General features: G+C 38.2%; 1 protein-coding gene, 1 long non-coding RNA gene and 1 pseudogene across 5 annotated transcripts; all 3 read left to right on the top strand.

The window, feature by feature from the left end:
- The first annotated feature begins 852 nt into the window (after positions 1-852).
- Positions 853-967, top strand: LOC117160436 (U6atac minor spliceosomal RNA; annotated as a pseudogene).
- A 9,787-nt stretch (positions 968-10,754) lies between these two features.
- On the top strand, positions 10,755-11,849 carry LOC143304051 (omega-amidase NIT2-like). Its single transcript, XM_076626384.1, has 2 exons — positions 10,755-11,271; positions 11,664-11,849. Exons 1-2 carry the CDS (start codon positions 11,188-11,190, stop codon positions 11,847-11,849), a joined length of 270 nt encoding a protein of 89 aa, XP_076482499.1. The 5' UTR covers positions 10,755-11,187.
- Positions 11,850-17,601: 5,752 nt separating this feature from the next.
- On the top strand, positions 17,602-18,960 carry LOC143304016 (uncharacterized). Of its 4 annotated transcripts, none has more exons than XR_013060706.1 (3): positions 17,602-17,758; positions 17,817-18,037; positions 18,312-18,960. It is a non-coding gene; the product is annotated as an uncharacterized LOC143304016 (long non-coding RNA). The 4 variants fall into 4 exon arrangements; XR_013060704.1 differs by having other exon boundaries at positions 17,604-17,758; positions 17,843-18,037; XR_013060705.1 differs by having other exon boundaries at positions 17,604-17,758; positions 17,830-18,037.
- The last annotated feature ends 242 nt before the right edge of the window (positions 18,961-19,202 follow it).

Here is a 19,202-nt window from a genome sequence, read left to right as displayed (position 1 = left end):
CTTATCTAAGGATGGCAACTAACGAAGATATGTTGACTGATCTGAGGACGATGAACCAGTGAAGTTCGGTGACGATGCTGTGACAACAGCCATACCCAAATCCACGTCATTCCACGTTACCTGACAGTGAACCGTTAGACTCTGACCTTACCTTTGCACATGGCCCAAAACTATATTTTCCTCATTACGTAGGGCACTCAGGATCCTCTCCTTGCCTCTCAACACTACTCTTACTACAAGAAATATAATAGCAGCAAAAATATATTAAGAGCTTTATAATGGATTTAATAATAATGATTTAATTAAGGGAATTATTTACCTTTACCCCTTATATTTTGAGAGGGCTATGAAAAAAGTACAGTCCCTCAAGAGGCTAATTAGAACACTTTCTATGATATACATTGCCACATTAAGAATCAAATACTTCCCAATCAGCTAGAAGCTCGGCGGGGCAAGCAGCTACGCTCGTTAAAGCCCAGAACTGAAGACGGCGTGTCGCGAGTTCGAATCCGCGGCATACAGAGGAGCAGCCGAACACTTCCCAGAGAATGGAAGTTTCTTATTAAAAGAAACATACAGCATTTATTAAATGATCACTACACATGCAAGCGGCCAGCCCCTCCCTTGCGTGTGGTGTTGATGGATGCACTTTCTGGGAGTACTTGGTTAAACGTGCTTGGTGTTAAGCACACAGCGCCTCGACGATTAACTCGCACAACACTAGTCCACTGTCGTCCCGCCCGTGGAGGTTTTAGCCGGTAAGAATCCGGCACTACCTTCTGCCCACCTACACTTAGGGTAGTAAGGTGTCTATGAAGATTTCCTCCACGTAAAAAAAAAAAAAAATTTTTTTTATAGTATGAAAGGAGAGACGTTTAACACTCCCGTAAACAAGGATAGAACACATATATAAATACACATATATAAAGGCAATGTCGCCTTCCGGCGGGACTTATCAGATCTTTTTGGGGGGACCGCGAAGGGCCTCCGCTATCCTTCCGGATAACGCAGGTGCCAATAATTTTTTCTCACTGGCGAATAATCTTTACCAAAATTTTTTGTGACAAATGATCTTTACATCCTTTTGAGCATTGGATTTCGAACGATATAATAGACGCGAATCTAGATGTTTGATCCATTGACATCATGTAATCAAAAACGAAATACATAAAAAAATTTGATATGTAACTGACAAAATTTACACTACTAATTATCAAATTCCAAACTTGAACAATATAATCATAGTCAAAACTTGGATACATACTGATGGATAAAAAGTGGCGCCTACCGACATTCTGGATCAAATTCAGTAAACATATTTCTTTGAATTTTTTCGAAAGTTTCTATTTGTAAATTGGTTAGTTAATTATTTTGTTTTATTTTATTTATATTATCACATATTACTTAATTTCCTTTTATATTATTTTATGTTTTTTTATCCTATTTATTTATTTTATTTCATCAACATAATTTTCGTATGCCCTAACAAAGCATAAAATAGTCAATGCAAATGTTGTAATTAAATATAAGAAATTATAATCTGTGAGTACACTAATTTTAAAGCCATTGGATTGGATTCATTATTTATTTAAAAAAAAATTTTTTCGTATTTGTTAAATATATATAAAAGCATGCCACACAATTCAATAACTTTATTTCTTTCTTTCCATTGTAAAAAAATCACAAAAAGACGCTGTTTTAGAACGTTGTAATTCAGGGCACTCCCTTAAGGTCCAAGGGCTGTCTTCGACGAAGTACCCTAATACCAATGTGACCTAATCGCATTCTCGCGGTTACGATTTATCGTTCGATTAGCTTGAAATCAGTTGTTTTAAAGTTCAATAGTATGGGAACTGTTTGCATCTTGTTCAGTTCACAGGATTCGGTCGAATAACCTTTACAGACGACCATGGGATGGTTCCATGTGAAAAGATAGTAAGAGAATATATGATACAAATTTTTCGTCCGTGGTTTAGTTTCCAAGCAAGCGAGTCTGAAAATTTGTCAAGTATACTTGAACGTGGCTAATTATAGACTGGGTATGAACAAACAATCAGCAGGAAGTTACTTTATCTGCGAAAATGGCTTCACTTTTATGAAATTAGGATTTGGATATATTTAATTAAAAATTGTCCTAGTATACGAGTACGATAAACTTCCGAATTTATGCGTCTTTTAAAGAAATTGTATTTTTTTCATTTTTGACTTATTTTCACATGTTATATAACTTCTTGTCGATTATTTACACCCGTCCAATCCGGAATTAACAATATTTAAGTATATATATTTGATTAGTCTGTTGAACGCCGCTCTTAAGTCCGCAAAGCAGGCATATAATTTCCCTCTTTCTTTACCTAGCTGCTTGTATATGATGTGGTTTATCAGAAAAACCGCATCGGTCACTCCTCTTCCTTTTCTGAATCCGAATCTTCCAGTTTGTTTTCAATCTCTGCTTTCAGTCGTTCGTCCAGTATCTCTGCATAGATCTTGTATGCTGTATCCATTAGCGTTACTCCTCTGTAGCTCTTCGCTACTCTCTTGTCCCCCTTCTTACATATTGGATGTAGTACTCCTTTTTTCCAATCTTCTGGTATCCCCTCCCTATTTCCATATTCTCCTTAAGGGGGGGGTAAGGTATTAAATTTTTTTGTATTTTTTTAATTGAATGCATAATATCTTAAGAATATTGTATCAAAATTTCAAGTCGATTGGAGCAAAATTGACAAAGTTACGAGTATTTTCATACATGTCGGATTTTAATACCTACCCGACCCGAACGTGCTATTGATACCTGGCAGATGTTTCGCTCTCTATATAATACCTAATCTTACCCCCCAGATCCCGGTGCCCCTTTGAACACTATTTCTGTACATAATTTACGAGGTAACGCTGGAGAGTTTTTTCAAATTTGTTAGTTATTTTTATTTTACAATAACAAATTATCCGATTTTTTCGCAAAAAATCGCTTTTTCCCTTCAAAGTGTTCCAAAAAAGTGAAAAATTAAAATTTCGAAAAATCCTCCCAGCGTTACCTGGAGAAAACTGTTTCCTAACGAATGAACTTTAATTTTTTGATTTCAGATGATACAGCACCAAGTTACGAGAGGCACCGCAATTCTACTTTTTTCCGAGACACGTCCGTGAAAATTTTATACAATATACTTCGAATGTCATACTTTAGTGTATTATTGGTTTTAATAAAGAGATTCTAACTGGTGTCGTCACAAAAAATTCACAGAAACATGCCTTTTTTGTACGAATTAACCTTAGCCCCCCCGTAACTCCCATAACGCCACCCCCACTTCCTTCGGTGCATACTTTCGTACCTCATTTTCTAACCCGTTTTCCCCCGTTGCTTTCTTTTGCTTCTTGTCTTTTCTTTTCTCTTTTCCCTCTATGAGCGCTTCTCTGCTGCATTTTCCTTTCATAAACTTTGTCATCTCCCTTCTCATCTCTCTTTTCCTTTCTTTCCACTCCTTGTTGTACCACGCTTTCTCTCCCATACCCCATTTCCTCATCTTCACTTTCTTCTTTGGCATTGCTTCGTTTATCTTCTTTTTGATTTCAGTCCACGTTTCCTCTACTGTTCTTCCAGGTATTTTTCCACACTTTCGCATGTTCATTCCCTTTTCTCCTTCTCTTCTTCTATCTTTTCCTCGTTTTTTTATAATTCTGCCTCCCCCCCCCCCCTATTCAACGGCATGCAGTCCGACTATATTCTTTTTTATACTGTTACGACCTTTCGTGGAGAGACGCAATCGCTAGGAAAACGCGTCAGCGAGAGGCGTAAATTCTCGCTACGATTCTGTTAATCGACGCCGTGAAATAGTCGTTCCCCTGTTTCGATTAAGATAGCAGAGGTGGTTCAATGAAGTAACACTGTATTAACAGATGAACATAAAGTAATATATTTAACAATAATATGATGAATAAATTACACAAAGTTGACTCGACTTTACGATATCTCTTAATGAATTCGTTAAACTATATGATTTTGATTTTGCTCGTCAGAGCTCTCGATGTCTAACGCTTGACTCGTCAGAAGGGACTGATTGCCTTTCGATCATTTCTTTATCTTGTTTGGAAGACGACCCCCATTATGCTCGGTTCACGCCTCCGCTCGCGCCTATGATCACGTATGGCTCTTCTTGTGTCGAAAACGTTATGGACAAAAGTCGACGTTTCTAGGGCTCGCTGCTTGGCGACAACTATGCGCCTGTCACGACCGACATACTTCAAATCCGACGGACTGACGATAGAGATAAAGATGTGGCGGCACTCGGCGACAATGTATATCGCTGAAGTGCCTAATAAACCATCAACATCCCAACGGTCCATCCACCGAAGGTTTTAGAAGAAAGAGCACGTGGCAACGATCGCGGACGCCTAGCAAATGCATGGACGGTGGGGATGTTGAGGGATGACAAAAGAAAGTAATCGGATCCGATCGAAAGTAAAATCATAAGAGTCAGTCTTAGAAAGTCACGCCTAGAGTTCGGAAGTAGATTGTAAAGTGTATTGATGTTAGAAAAAAAATAAAGTTTTCTTTTTTTATTTTTTACCTCAAATTCCTTTTTTATTTTGTTATTTTACGTGACATTTTGGCGATCCTGCCAGGATAGTGAAAAGTGTTTGTTCGGAAACCAAAAGACATTCATCATCTACGGAAGATCGAATTATTTGGGACTACGGTCATCCGCAACAACAAAGTAACTATCACGAACCAAGTGAAGTAACAATAAAAGGTAAACTGAATTCCTTTGTACGTTACCGTGAAAGAAAATTTAGCTTCAGTAGCCAAGACTCGTCTTCGTCTGAAAATTATAAATCAGCGCAATAATGTCTAAGGCAAACGAATCTCAAACTTCAACCTCAACTGACCCAATGTTGCGAGCAATATGGGACAGTATTCAAAAACAGAACAAGAACATTGCCCTTTTACGAGAGGAAATGTTACGTTTGTCTATGCAAAATGACGAAGAGAATAGACACAGGGCAGCAGAAATCGAGAATCTCGGGAAAACCGTCGCAGCGCTACGGACTGGGTTCGGATCCCCTGCGACCGATGAATTTGCTTCCATTATCACCGAAGACAATGAAAGTGCGTCGACAGCAATCAATCGCACCGTGAATATGGCAAAAGCACGCAAACTGTCAGGGTTAGCAGCTCCAGACACCCCACCTGTCCACCTCGACATCGAACAACCCGAGGTGGAAGAAAGAGGCTATTTTCCGGCCGCTCCTCCCACTCTACGAGCTAAGGATGCAATACGCTACATCCCAACGCTCAACGGAGATGATGATGTAGGAGTTGAAGACTTCATCAAAGAAGTGAGAAGTATGAAGGATCGCTGTATGGAGCAAGATCTATTGCTGAAAGCAATAAAAGTGGAAAAAATCGTGGGGAAAGCAGCCCAAAGTATTCGCAACATTCCTATTGAGTGTTACAGTGATCTGTACGACGCACTGAGAAATAACTTAGCAGCACAAGTGACTTCGGATGAGTACCAAGAACAATTACGAGAGTTGAGACAGGGACGCGAGGAATCAGTGCAAAGTTTTAATATTCGGTTTAGAAGAATACTCAACCGTTTGCTGTACGCAGTAACCAATGAGTACCCACAACCACTAACACGTAAAATTATGACTGAAGAAATCACGAAGAAGACTGTTCGTGTGTACCTAAAGGGACTCAGACGCGACATAGGGCGAATACTATTAAACAGTGAACCCTTGAATCTTCCGGAAGCTGAAAAAAAGGCAGCCGATGTAGAACGCTACTTGCGAGAAGAACGACAACCTAATTGGTCATGTAATCGCTTACCTTCGGTTAGTAATCGCCCCGACAACCAGCATATGCAGGTAAGACGATCTAATGTACCATCAAAATCGCCTAACACGCCAGTAGCTCAGAAACCTGCTACATTTGACCAAGTAGAAAATAGATCACCTGCTGAACGCGCGCAGATGAAGTGCTTCAAGTGCGGAAAGCTGGGACACATTGCCAACAAGTGTCAAAATTTTCTACCACCGAGTCAGCGCGATCGACCACCCGCAAGGATTCAGGCAGTCCAGGAATGGGACGAAATACAAGAAACAACATCGAACCAGGAGATGGACGCACCGTACGAGACATACGAGTCAACATCGTCACGGGAAGACTACTCGCAATACCTTTGTCAACCCGAACCGAAGAGCGAGTATTTCTGGTCGACACAGGAGCAGGGATAAACCTGGTGAAACGTAACAAAACTGTCAACGCGATACAAATAGGGCCTAAACAAAAATTTTCTATGGGACGAGACAAATACGAAACTAACGAATACGTAACGAAACGAATTTTTGGACAAGATCACATTTTTCACATAGTACCGAACAATTTCCCTATTATCGAAGACGGAATCATTGGGCTACCATATTTAGAGAAGTATAACTATTCAATATCCAATGACAAAATCCGATTAAACGACAAAACCATTTTATTTCAGAAACCAATACATTTGACTCCTGGAGAAAACAGAGTTCAAACAATCTATTTGGAAGGCAAACCAACTAAAGTATGTTTTATCAACACTGGTAAGCAAAACGTTGAAATTTCTAGCAATATTCAAAATTCTCATGACTTTTCCAACGTATCAAAACTAAAAAGCCTAGTGAGAACAGATCACATTGAAAAACCAATCCGTGAATCCATCGAAAAGATTATCTTCCATTATATTGACATCTTTAATTTAGAAACCGATCTTTTACCCTGTACTAATTTAACTCAGCACACAATTTCGTTAACCAAAGACAAAATTATTAACACACGATCGTATAGACCACCGGAATGTCACCGTGACGAGATTTCGCGACAAATAGGAGACATGTTGAAGAAAAATATTATAGAAGAATCCGAATCCCCTTATAACTCTCCGGTATGGGTAGTTCCGAAAAAATTAGACGCCTCAGGAAAACAGAAATGGAGGATAGTTATCGATTTCAGGAAACTAAATGAACTCACAGAACAAGACGCTTACCCTTTACCTGATATAGACGACATTTTAACACAACTAGGAAACGCAAAATTCTTTTCGGCGCTTGATTTATCCTCAGGATTCCATCAAATTCCAATGAGCGAGAAATCTAAAAAATATACCGCTTTTTCGACACCGCAAGGGCATTTTCATTTCAATCGAATGCCATTCGGACTTAAAAACGCACCCGCTACCTTTCAAAGATTAATGGACAGAGCCTTAGCTGGACTTGTAGGAAAATACTGCTTTGTTTATTTGGATGACATAGTGATATTCGGAAAAACGATTCAAGAACATAACGAAAACCTCACGATAGTATTTCAGAGACTCAGAGAATTAGGACTTAAATTGCAACCGGACAAATGTGAATTCGTAAAACCGGAATTAGAATACTTAGGCCATGTAGTTTCATCCGAAGGAGTCAAACCAAACCCCAAGAAATTAGACGCTGTAAAAAACTTTCGATTACCTCGCAATGCCACGGACGTGAAATCATTCTTAGGTTTAGCAGGTTATTACCGCAAATTTATTCGAAACTTTTCCAAAATCGCGAAAAGCCTTACTGACTTAACAAAAATGGACACACCATTCCATTGGACTGACAAACACCAGATTAGCTTTGATACTTTAAAAGACAAACTCTGTAATTTCCCAATATTAGCTTATCCAGACTTTAACAAAACCTTTACCTTAACTACCGACGCAAGTAACGAAGGACTAGGAGCAATACTGTCGCAAGACGGTCATCCTTGTTGTTACATTTCAAGAACACTGAATCCACCCGAACGAAACTATACCACGACAGAAAAGAACTCTTAGCCATCGTATGGGCCGTGAAAAGATTAAGACAATATTTGTTAGGACGACGCTTCATTATTCGAACCGACCACCAAGCTCTTAAGTGGCTACACAATTGCAAAGACCCTTCTAGCAGACTGATTCGTTGGAGACTTAGACTCGAAGAATATGACTATGAAATCGAATATACAAAGGGTAAAGATAACACAGCTGCAGACGCTTTATCTAGAGTTCACGCAGTAACTCGCGACGAAGTAGTTAACCTCGACCTAGTAATTGATCACACTAATTCATTCAACGCATGGAAAGACAACAACGAGAATCCGAAACTCTTAGAAATTAAACCAAATGACCAAACATTTTACCAATTAACTCGAAACGACTTAGGAGAATACGACGAGACACTTTGGATCAGAAGACTTTACAAAATTCTTAAAGATACAACAAAAATCGGCATAGGAAATAACGATTTCACTGAATTAGAGAAAACACAGATTAAACTCATGCTAATATATTTTAACGACACGTACAAGAAAATTACTTATGCACCTAATCCCATCTTAAAACTAGACGAAAACGAAATAATATAAGCAATAAAGGAAAACCATAACGACACCGTAGGACATTTAGGGATACAGAAAACGTATCAACGGATCAAGGATAAATTCAAAATTTCCGGACTTTTAGAAAGAGTAGAAAACTTTGTGAAAACATGCGAAACATGTCAAAAGGAGAAACTAACACGTATCAGACCCAAAGAATCCCCACAAATCTCAGACACGCCACTTAACCCTAACGACAAAATCGCTATGGACATCATAGGACCGATGACGAAAACCAAACGCGGAAACCAATACATACTTTCAATACACGATGAACTTACGAAATATCTGATACTAGTTCCCCTTAAAACGCAACGAACTGAATCCATAATTAACGCGCTCATTGAACACTATATTTACATATTTTCGGCACCAAAAACGATCCTAACAGATCAGGGACAAAATTTTGTTAGTGATTTAATGACGAAATTTGAAGAAGCTTTTAAAATCAAACACATCAAAACAACTTCATTTCACCCACAAAGTAACGGATCCCTCGAAAGAACGCATGCCTCAGTTAAAGATTTAATTCGTACTGCATTACACGACAATGACAAAGAATGGGATGAAGTACTTAATTTCATTTGTTTAGGGTACAACACCGCGAAACATGAAGGAACAGGATTCTCTCCCTTTGAATTGACCTTTGGGCGAAAAGCTAACTTGCCTTCCGCAACATCCAAATTTCCCACACTTACCTATGATGATATGTACTCACTTTGGCAAAAACAGTTGAATAAATATTGGGAAACAGCTCACAAAACACTTATTCAGAGCAACGATACAAGCGAGACCAAGAAAGAAAGATTGTTAAAACTCAGACTGTGTTTAGGAAAGGAGACTTTGTTTTAATTCACAACGACCATAAAAGAGATAAGTTGGACATTGAATGGTTAGGACCCTACAGGATTAACGATGTGAAAACTCCTTATTACATTATTTCTATCGACAATGCTAAGAAAAAGATACATGGTAACCGATTGAAAGCGTACTTTTTTCAGGATAATGCTGACCCTAGCACTAGTAACAATACCCTTAATTAGTTGCCTTAAATTCACGGGATAGGAATTACGCTTTGTAAACAAACCCAACCAATTCACGATCGAAAACTACAACATCATTACGCCTCTGACATTATTAGCTTCTCGAACACTAACAAATATTGTAAAATTGCTATATTTAAGATTAACGAAATAACTTTTGTACCATCACATGCAGAAAATCAATTCATAGCGATCCCTGAAAAAAAAAGCGTAAACATATCCTTTGATCTACATTTAAATAACTCCATTCTACTACGATCTTAGAGGACCAAGATCAATCTAACGAGGGTGGTATGTCACGACCGGCATACTTCAAATCCGACGGACTGACGATAGAGATAAAGATGTGGCGGCACTCGGCGACAATGTATATCGCTGAAGTGCCTAATGAACCATCAACATCCCAACGGTCCTTCCACCGAAGGTTCTAGAAGAAAGAGCACGTGGCAACGATCGCGGACGCCTAGCAAATGCATGGACGGTGGGGATGTTGAGGGATGACAAAAGAAAGTAATCGGATCCGATCGAAAGTAAAATCATAAGAGTCAGTCTTAGAAAGTCACGCCTAGAGTTCGGAAGTAGATTGTAAAGTGTATTGATGTTAGAAAAAAAAATAAAGTTTTCTTTTTTTATTTTTTACCTCAAATTCCTTTTTTATTTTGTTATTTTACGTGACAGAGGGAACGTTGTCCTCTCTGAGGATGACGATTGTGCCCTTTTGGATGCTGTGTCCACCCTTGCTCCATTTATTGCGGTTGGTTAGCTCGTTCAAATACTCCTTATGCCAGCGGTTCCAAAAATGTTGTTTAAGCTATTGGATATGCTGCCATTTGGAGAGTCGGTTCGATGGAATGTCTCTGAAATCTCGATCACGTAAGCACATTAATGAATCGCCAATGAGGAAATGTCCGGGAGTGAGGGCTAGGAGATCATTTGGATCGGTGGAGATAGGAGTTAGCGGGCGGGAATTGAGGACTGCTTCTATTTCTATGATAAGAGTATTACGGTGTTAAGCTCATATGTTTCTGTTTCTCCACTCGCGCTGCGCCATAATATCCTTTGATATTTCCGATCCCCTGGTCGTACGAGGAATTGCCGATACATTTTCTCGATGTCGCCAGTGAGTACGTACTGATGAGCGCGGAATCTAATTAATATACAAAATAAATTGTGAATTGATTCGAGAATATAGGATTTCCCCATTTTCATGATTATCGTGATTATTGTATAAATATGTTTTTTAACATACTAATAATTAGGTACTTATAAATTAGTATTATCAATTATTTTGCATTTATAATTCCGCCTCTAGTATAAGTGTTAATTGAAAACTAACTTTATGTTTCAAAAAGTACTAGCAAAGTCGTTGAGTAACAAGCCACTGATGCTAACACAAATAGCATTGTCGTAATTAAATATTTCTAAATATTCATTTTTCATTTTGAACCTGTAGAAACAATTTATTATATATACTATTCGCTAAGTAATTGCATATTTAATTAAGTCGAAATATAAAACTTAGTTATTTTGATAATTTAGAAAATAAAAAACTGACAAACATTTCAATTTAATTTATGGTTGGAACAAAAGACAGTTATTTTTCATTAATTGAAATATTGCAATGCAGAGTACTTTCCAAAATACGCCGAGAGTATTCCTGATGGTGAAACGAGCGTTGCTTCATCGAACGCAGCTAAAGAAAACAACATCTATGTAGTTGGTGGTACGATGCCTGAAATAGAGGGCGATAAATTGTACAATACCTGTACTATTTGGGGTCCCGATGGAACTTTGATAGCAAAACACCGAAAGGTAAGTAATATATTCCTTTATGGCTTTGAATTTGAAAATATTGGGGTGAAGAAAGTGACTCTATCTGGGAATAATTTAGGAATATACATATGTACATACGTATACTATAACCAATTCTATAATTTACGGTTTATAAAATACGTTATGATACGGGAAACGCCCATTTTTGTTGTAATGTGTTTGTTGCTGTATAAATTTTTCACATACGAAAATACTTATTTTTTCTCCTTTTTAAACATTATTAAATGATAAGATTTTTTAATAAAAGAAAGTGATAAAAACGCTGTCAGTTATTAAATAAAAAATAATTAAAGTTTAGGAGTTGGTAACTTTGATATTAAATTACAAAAGTTGCAGCAATAGAATTAGCGACTACATTTTTATGTTATTAGGTACATCTATTCGACATCGACATTCCTAATAAGATTACTTTTCGAGAGAGTGATTCACTCAGTCCTGGTAACTCCCTAACGACGTTCGATGTGAAGGGCTGCAAAATAGGTATTGGCATTTGCTATGATATTAGATTCGAGGAAATGGCACGCATTTATTGGAACTGTCACGTCGATTCGGGGTAATTTCACGTTTCGCAAGCAAGGTGAGAGATTCGTACTTCAATTTTGATTGTTATCAGAAAATTTATTAAACACTGACAGAGTAACGATACAGAATGGTCAAACAGCACAGAAAAGAATGTCCAGTACTGACTTGAGAGATACCTTTTTATATCAAGGACTTGGTTCCTGTGGAGGGGTTATCGCTGGATGCCGGTCACATAGGGTTTCTATTACTGTTTAGTCGCTATTTTGCTGGCCAAGGTATGTGAGATATAATCATCCTTTCGCTGCGTTCTCACGACCACCGTGACATTCCCCCCTCCTTAGTTTTGCTTTGCTCCGCTAAAGCGTAAGGCTCTGGTGGGGCTTCTAAGTTGAATGATCCCCTCATCTTCGTCTTCGGTGATATTTTGGAAGGTGACCGTCCTTGGTACCGTTGATGTTTGATCGATCCTGTTTACGCGAGCGGTAGGGCAGAGTATTTTGATACGTACATTTTTAGGAAGTGATCGGCGTAGACATTCGAAAAGTTTACATTTGTACATTTTTCGCAGGAATAATAATATAATGATTTTCCGTTTGCAAAGGTACGAACGTCAATTCTTCCAGCTTGAAGACAGCAGTCGGGCAAGTTTTGACTGTCTGTCGATTATTAATTAATTCCGATGTGCATTCGGGTGAATTGAGTCTATTGTGACTCGGTTGAGTTCTTTTACAATATTTGTTTAAGTAGTGACTATCGACAAAGGTGTGTTGTTCTGAGTCGGTTAGTATTAAATCAGTTTCTATTACAGGCGCAATGAATACAGAGTTTTGTTTGGAAGTTTTGTTTGTATCGGGTAAATTTTAGTTATTTTCCATTCATTGTTTTCCAAAAGCGGCACAGTTATTGTATATATAAGTTTGTTATCTCTTATCCATACCTTTAGTTTGCTTAGATCTAGAATTAGTTGAATGTTTTGAACTGAAGGTTCGATATGGTTAGTCATAAAGTTTTGTCTCGTTATTTGGTCAATTGGATCGTTAAGGCCTACTATAAGGGTGATATCTATTTGTTCGTTGTACAGATAGCAATTATTAATGTGTTCCAGGAATATGTTGGCGTAATTTAATGGTTTTACTTCTAGATCGCTTCTAATGTACTCGAGTGTTATGATGATCCATATTATGGTCTTCTTCCTGAAAGGTAGGGTTTTAGCCTGTTACCGTGGATTCTTTGCGTGTGACCGTTGGAATATTCGATAAGATAGGTGGGTGGATTGGATGAGAGGATTTCTGCAGGTCCTAGCCATTCGTGGTCTAGCTTGTTAGTTTTGTGATCGTTATGTACCCATACTTTATCTTTTACTCGGAATATCGTCTGTGTTTTAATAATTTTTCGCATTTGATCCCTCTGGTATCGCTTTTTGTTAGATTCGGTAACTCGTCTTGCTTTAGCTATATAGGCGCTGTGTCGATTTTTCCAGAGGTTAAACAATTGTTCTCTGGTTAGGCTAGGAGTGGTTGATATTGAGGATGGCATGTTAGCTTGTCGTCCAAATGTTAGTTCGAATGGGGTATGTCCGGTCGTCTCGTGTACTGAAGTATTATATCCCATGCATATTAATTTTAAGTTTTCATCCCAGTCGTTCTGTCGGTCGGTCGTACAAGTTCGAATAAGGTCCTTTACTACGGCATGCGTTCGTTCAAGGGATCCGTTAGATTGTGGATGGAAAGAAGTGGTTTTTATGTGTCGGATTTTGAAAGCCCTTTCAAATGTGTCCATCAATTTACATACGAAATTTCGTCCCATGTCCGTCAGAATACTTTTTGGTGCGGAAAATATGTACACATAGTGATCCAAAAGTTCGTTGATGATTGAGTTGTCTGTTTGGTCTTTTAAGGGTATGAGGATGAGATATTTGGTTAATTGATCTTGGATAGACAGGATAAACTGATTGCCCCGTTTGGTTTTGGTGAGAGGTCCGAATATGTCCATTGCGATTTTGTCATTAGGATTAAGCGGTGTGTCAGTTATCATAGGTTGTTCCTTGGCCCTGATACGATTTAGCTTTTCTCGTTGGCAGGTTTCGCAGTTTTGTATGAATTCTGTAACGTCTTGTTCTAGGTTTGTCCAGTGATGGTGCTCTTGTATTCGTTTCACGGTGCGGTGTATACCTAAGTGTCCTACTAATTCGTTATGATTTTCGCGTAGTATCGTTTGTTTTTGTTCGTTATCGTAGTCTACTGGCGGATCTTGTCCAAATATTAATTTAATTTGAGGGAATCTAGTTGTTAGAAACCTTAGCATGAGTTGAATATTTACCTTTTCTAACGTGCTGAAGCTATTGTCGTTTATTCCTATTTGTAAGCGTCCGGTTCGGTGTTTAATAAAGTGTTTGGTTAATTGACGCAACCAATGCTGTTCGTTAAAGTCTCCCAGTTCGGTCTTTGTAATTTGTTTAAAGTGTGGTCTGTTAGGTTTTTGGGTTATCGGAGCTGGGGTGATATTTATTTTTCAGTCTATATACTCGTCATAATAGTCCGGGTTTTCTACATTGGGTTGGATTTCTTCATTAGTGATAGGATACAATCGGGATAGAGCATCTGCAGTTGTATTTTCTTTTCTTTTTTTGTATTCGATTTCATAATCGTACTCCTCGAGTCTCAAACGCCATCGCATGAGTCTCGATGAGGGGTCTTTAACATTCTTTAACCATTTCAAGGCTTGATGATCGCTTTGAATTTTAAATTTTCTACCAAGTAGGTATTGTCTTAGTCTTTTGATTGACCATACTATTGCTAATAACTCTTTCTCGGTTGTGGAATAATTCTTTTCAGGAGGGTTCAAAGTTCGGGATATATAACAGCATGGATGTCCGTCTTGGGAGAGTATTGCTCCTAACCCTTCGTTACTTGCCTCTGTTGTTAATGTGAATGTTTTGTCAAAGTCTGGATATTGTAGTACAGGGGCTTCGCAGAGTTTTTGTTTTAGTGTGTCAAATGCAAGTTGTTGTCTATCGGTCTAATGGAATGGAGTGTCCTTTTTTGTGAGATCTGTCAATGATTTTGCGATTTCAGAAAAATTACATATAAATTTTCTATAGTATCCAACGAGTCCTAAGAATGATTTTATGTGGGTCGCGGTCTTTGGTGTTTTAAAGTCTTTCACGGCTTGAATCTTTTTGGGATTAGGTTTTACTCCTTCCTTTGTTACTACGTGTCCTAAGTATTCCAATTCTGGTTTCAAAAATTCGCATTTGTTCGGTTGTATTTTTAATCCTAAATTTTGTAGTCTGTCTAGTATAATGGCTAGATTTCGGTTATGTTCTTGGATGGTGCTCCCGAATATTATAATGTCATCCAGGTATACGAAACAGTTATTTCCTATTAACCCCCGTAGCGCGGTATCCATCATACGTTGAAACGTCGCCGGTGCGTTTTTAAGGCCGAAGGGCATGTGATTATAGTGGAGGTGACCTTGTGGGGTTGAGAATGCACTATATTTTTTGGAATTTTGCTCCATAGGTATCTGGTGAAATCCTGACGAGAGGTCTAGGACCGAGAAAAATTTAGCTTTGCCTAAGTGCTCGAGTATTTCGTCCGAATTTGGTAAAGGATACGCGTCTTGGTCTGTTTGCTCCTTTAATTTTCTAAAATCTATAACGATTCTCCATTTTTGTTTGCCTGATGCATCTAATTTTTTTGGAACTACCCAAATTGGTGCGTTATATGGACTGTCCGATGGTTCTATGATTTGTTTGTCTAACATGTCGTTGATTTGAGTCTCGATTTCCTTTTTATGACATTCGGGCGGTCTATAAGATTTGATGTTTATAGGTTTGTCTGTCTTGAGTGCGATTGTATGTTCTGTCAAGTTGGTACATGGTAATGAGTCTGTTTCCATATTAAAAACGTCTAAGTAATTGATGAGGATTTTCTCAAGGGGTTCTCGAAGTTCTGGATCAATATGTTTGGTACGTATTATTTGTGCGAATTTATTAATTTGGCTTAGTTTATCGGGTTTCTCTATTTCGTTTGTAATGTGACAGATTTGCTTACCAGTGTTGATGAAACATACTGTTGTGGGCTTTCCTTCGATGTATTGGGCTGAGATTAGAGTTTCTCCTGGTCTTATCTTGCTATCGGTTTCCTGGAATGGTAATATAATTTCGTCGAAGGTTAGTTTATTGTTAGTGACGCTGTATTGATACTTTGTAAGGAATGGGAGTCCGATTATTCCATCTTCGATTAGGGGAAAGTTGTTAGGGACTACGTAGAATTGATGATTTTTCTTGAGCATGGTTAAATTGCAAATTTTGTTAGTGGTATGTTTGTCACTTCCCATTAGAAAGGTTTTTGGGTTAGAAGTTTGGACGTTTAGTGAGGCTTTTTCTTTTATAAGGTTGATTCCTGCTCCGGTATCGATGAGGAATCTGGCTCTTCCTCCGTCTCTTCGTTGCAGTACGATTGATAGTAATCTTCCGGTAGTGGTGCAGTTAACTCGAGGTAAGCTTTCTCTGGGTTCTCCGTTGTTTGGTTTACTCGAGGTGGAATCTTTCCTTGGCTGGCGAATGGAAAATTTCGAGAGTAGCATTTTTCGGCTGTGTGTCCAATTCGTAAACACTTTGGACACTTCGGTTTCATGCGGTCGTCTAATGGTCGGCTAGGTAGCTGAGCAAAAGTTTGTGGCTGTGAATCGGTAGTAGTTCGCTTGGATACTAATGTAGTGTTGTGAGATTGATTCTTTGGGCGGTTGGCGACACGATTTGCTTCTCGTAACCATTGTTCTCTATCAGCTGCTAGTTGTTGGGCAAGGTTCAGGTTCTTTGGATCGCTAGATACCACCATCTGTCCTATCTCGTATCGTAAGTTGAGCAAATATGTTTTAAGTGCTTCGCGTTCTTCAATATCTATAGCTACGCGTCGTTCTGTTGGTGTGCGGTTTTCGTTTTGGACTGCATAATTTAATTCGTTTAGCTGTTGTCGGAATCTGGAGTTAAAAGATTGTACACTTTCTGTTGCCCCTTGTTTTAAATTCTTTAATTTGTCCCTACAGTTGCTAATAGTTGTTGGTGTTAATACGTGTTGTCCTAAGCATGAATATAAGTCTTCGAACGAGTTGATTTTTAGATATCGTATGTTTCGTTTCGCGTTGTCAGTAATCTTTTCGATCAGTATGAGATCTAATAATAGCTCTCTGTCACTTGCCTTGCACCTAGCTCTTGCTTTGCGGACCGATAAGATGAAATCTTCAACGCCTACGTCATCTCGACCTCGTAGTGTCTCGATAGTTCGTATGGCCTTATCTGCCTCGAGCCCTCGATCTTCGTTGTAGTTGTTTATTGGTTTAATCGCGGCGCGGCTAGATGCGGCTCGTGGTCTTTGTGACGTGTTCGGTCCGTCAGTTTCGTCATCCGTTACGTTATCAGCAGCGGTTTCTAAATGGGTGTTTATTTGCGACTGGTCAGTCTCGGTGTCGTATTTTATTTCCATGGTTTTTGCAAGATCGCGTATTTCTTTAGAGCGATTTCTATCGCTAGTTTCCGCAAATTCCTTTATGTTTTTAATGTTTTGATCGGTGCTGTTTCTAAAGCTTCTAAACTCGTGAGTTAGGCTTTCAAATTGTTCAATCAGGGTAGCGATTAGTTCGTTTTGTTTAGCGGTACTCTTGTCAGTTGGGTTCATGCTGAGAAATATGACACTTTCGGCGGAAGAAGAGTCACTATCTTCAGAACGTATTTCAGGTTTACGGTTTCGACAATGTACGAAAGCCAGCTTACCGAGAATCTTTGCAGATCCTTCTTTTGATCAAGGAGGTGACCGTGGTCCTTCGCTGTAGAATCCGTAGAGTTCCCGTTGAAGTTTCCTCTTGATGCGATGAATGGATCCTGGCGGGATCGCCAATTTTGTCACGTCGATTCGGGGTAATTTCACGTTCCGCAAGCAAGGTGAGAGATTCGTACTTCAATTTTGATTGTTATTAGAAAATTTATTAAACACTAACAGAGTAACGATACAGAATGGTCAAACAGCACAGAAAAGAATGTCCAGTACTGACTTGAGAGGTACCTTTTTATATCAAGGACTTGGTTCCTGTGGAGGGGTTATCGCTGGATGCCGGTCACATAGGGTTTCTATTACTGTTTAGTCGCTATTTTGCTGGCCAAGGTATGTGAGATATAATCATCCTTTCGCTGCGTTCTCACGACCACCGTGACAGAACAAAGGTACAGTAACTTAATCGATCAATACTTAACTAGCAAAAAATTAAATATCTTTCTTAAATATATTCTATATAAAATTAATATAATCTGTAACTCTGTATAAAAAGAAGCTTAATTTAAAAAACCAGTATATTTGCTGAAAATGAAACAAATAAAAGAATTAAAAGCACAATAAGAGGACTGTCCTCGCATATTCAGAAATGATGGAATGTGAACCGTGCAACTACGAAGTTAATTGGTATTCGGTGGCTTCATATTTCCTGCTTCTCTGGGTTAGGTTGCCAAATGCTGATATATCCAGCGGCATTCAATATGACCACTGGACCACTGCACTGGTCATTACTTCAGCGTTTCAGAGCGAATGCTAATCAATCATACGTTGCCTGCATATCACCGGCTCGTGTTCCTTAAGCAAGTTACGTCGCATGGGGACATACACAGTTGACCAATCCCTGGGGAAAGATTCTTTACGATTTGGAAACTCAAGAGAATATGGCAGTCGCCGATATCAAAAAAAAAAAAAAATTTCAACAAATAAATAATAAAAAAAAAAAGTCACCGATATCGGTAATTTACAGCTTAAAATTAAAAGCGAGAGATCCATGATGTAATTAATTTTTAGTCTCGTTAATTTATCGATTTAGCCATCTTCCTCTGTATTTGTTGAATTTATTAGTAAGCATTACTTATTACTTCGTATGTTTCTTTTTTCTATCAGATCTAAAAGTTGTTGAGGAAGTAAGGGCTCAGATACCTACATTTTCTCAGAGACGTACAGATTTGTAAGACACTGTCTGTAAGAAGGAGTAACTCTGCACTAAAACAGAAAATGTTTTTTTATAATATTTCTACTACGATATCCTTTTTTTGTGAATTATTACTAATTTCTTATCATTTGTACTAAATGAATGACTCAATTAAGAAAACCAAAAAGGTTATAAATAATAATCTGTATATCTTGTGTATCAACATGTAATTGGATATTATAATAATATAGGAATGCTATAATAATATAGGATAATAATATAGGAGAATAATAATATAGAAAAAAATACATGCTTTTAAACACCTTTAATATCGATCACATAAATTGTTATAATTCACAATGATTACGCATACATAAAAGACCCCTTGATAGTAAAATTTACGATCAAAAGGCAATTACGTA

This window comes from Bombus vancouverensis, chromosome 18, assembly GCF_051014615.1.
Source record: "Bombus vancouverensis nearcticus chromosome 18, iyBomVanc1_principal, whole genome shotgun sequence".
Classification (NCBI taxonomy): Eukaryota; Metazoa; Arthropoda; class Insecta; order Hymenoptera; family Apidae; genus Bombus; species Bombus vancouverensis.
The sequence above is the reverse complement of the archived record's forward strand: the minus strand, read 5'-3'. Positions and strand labels throughout refer to the sequence as shown.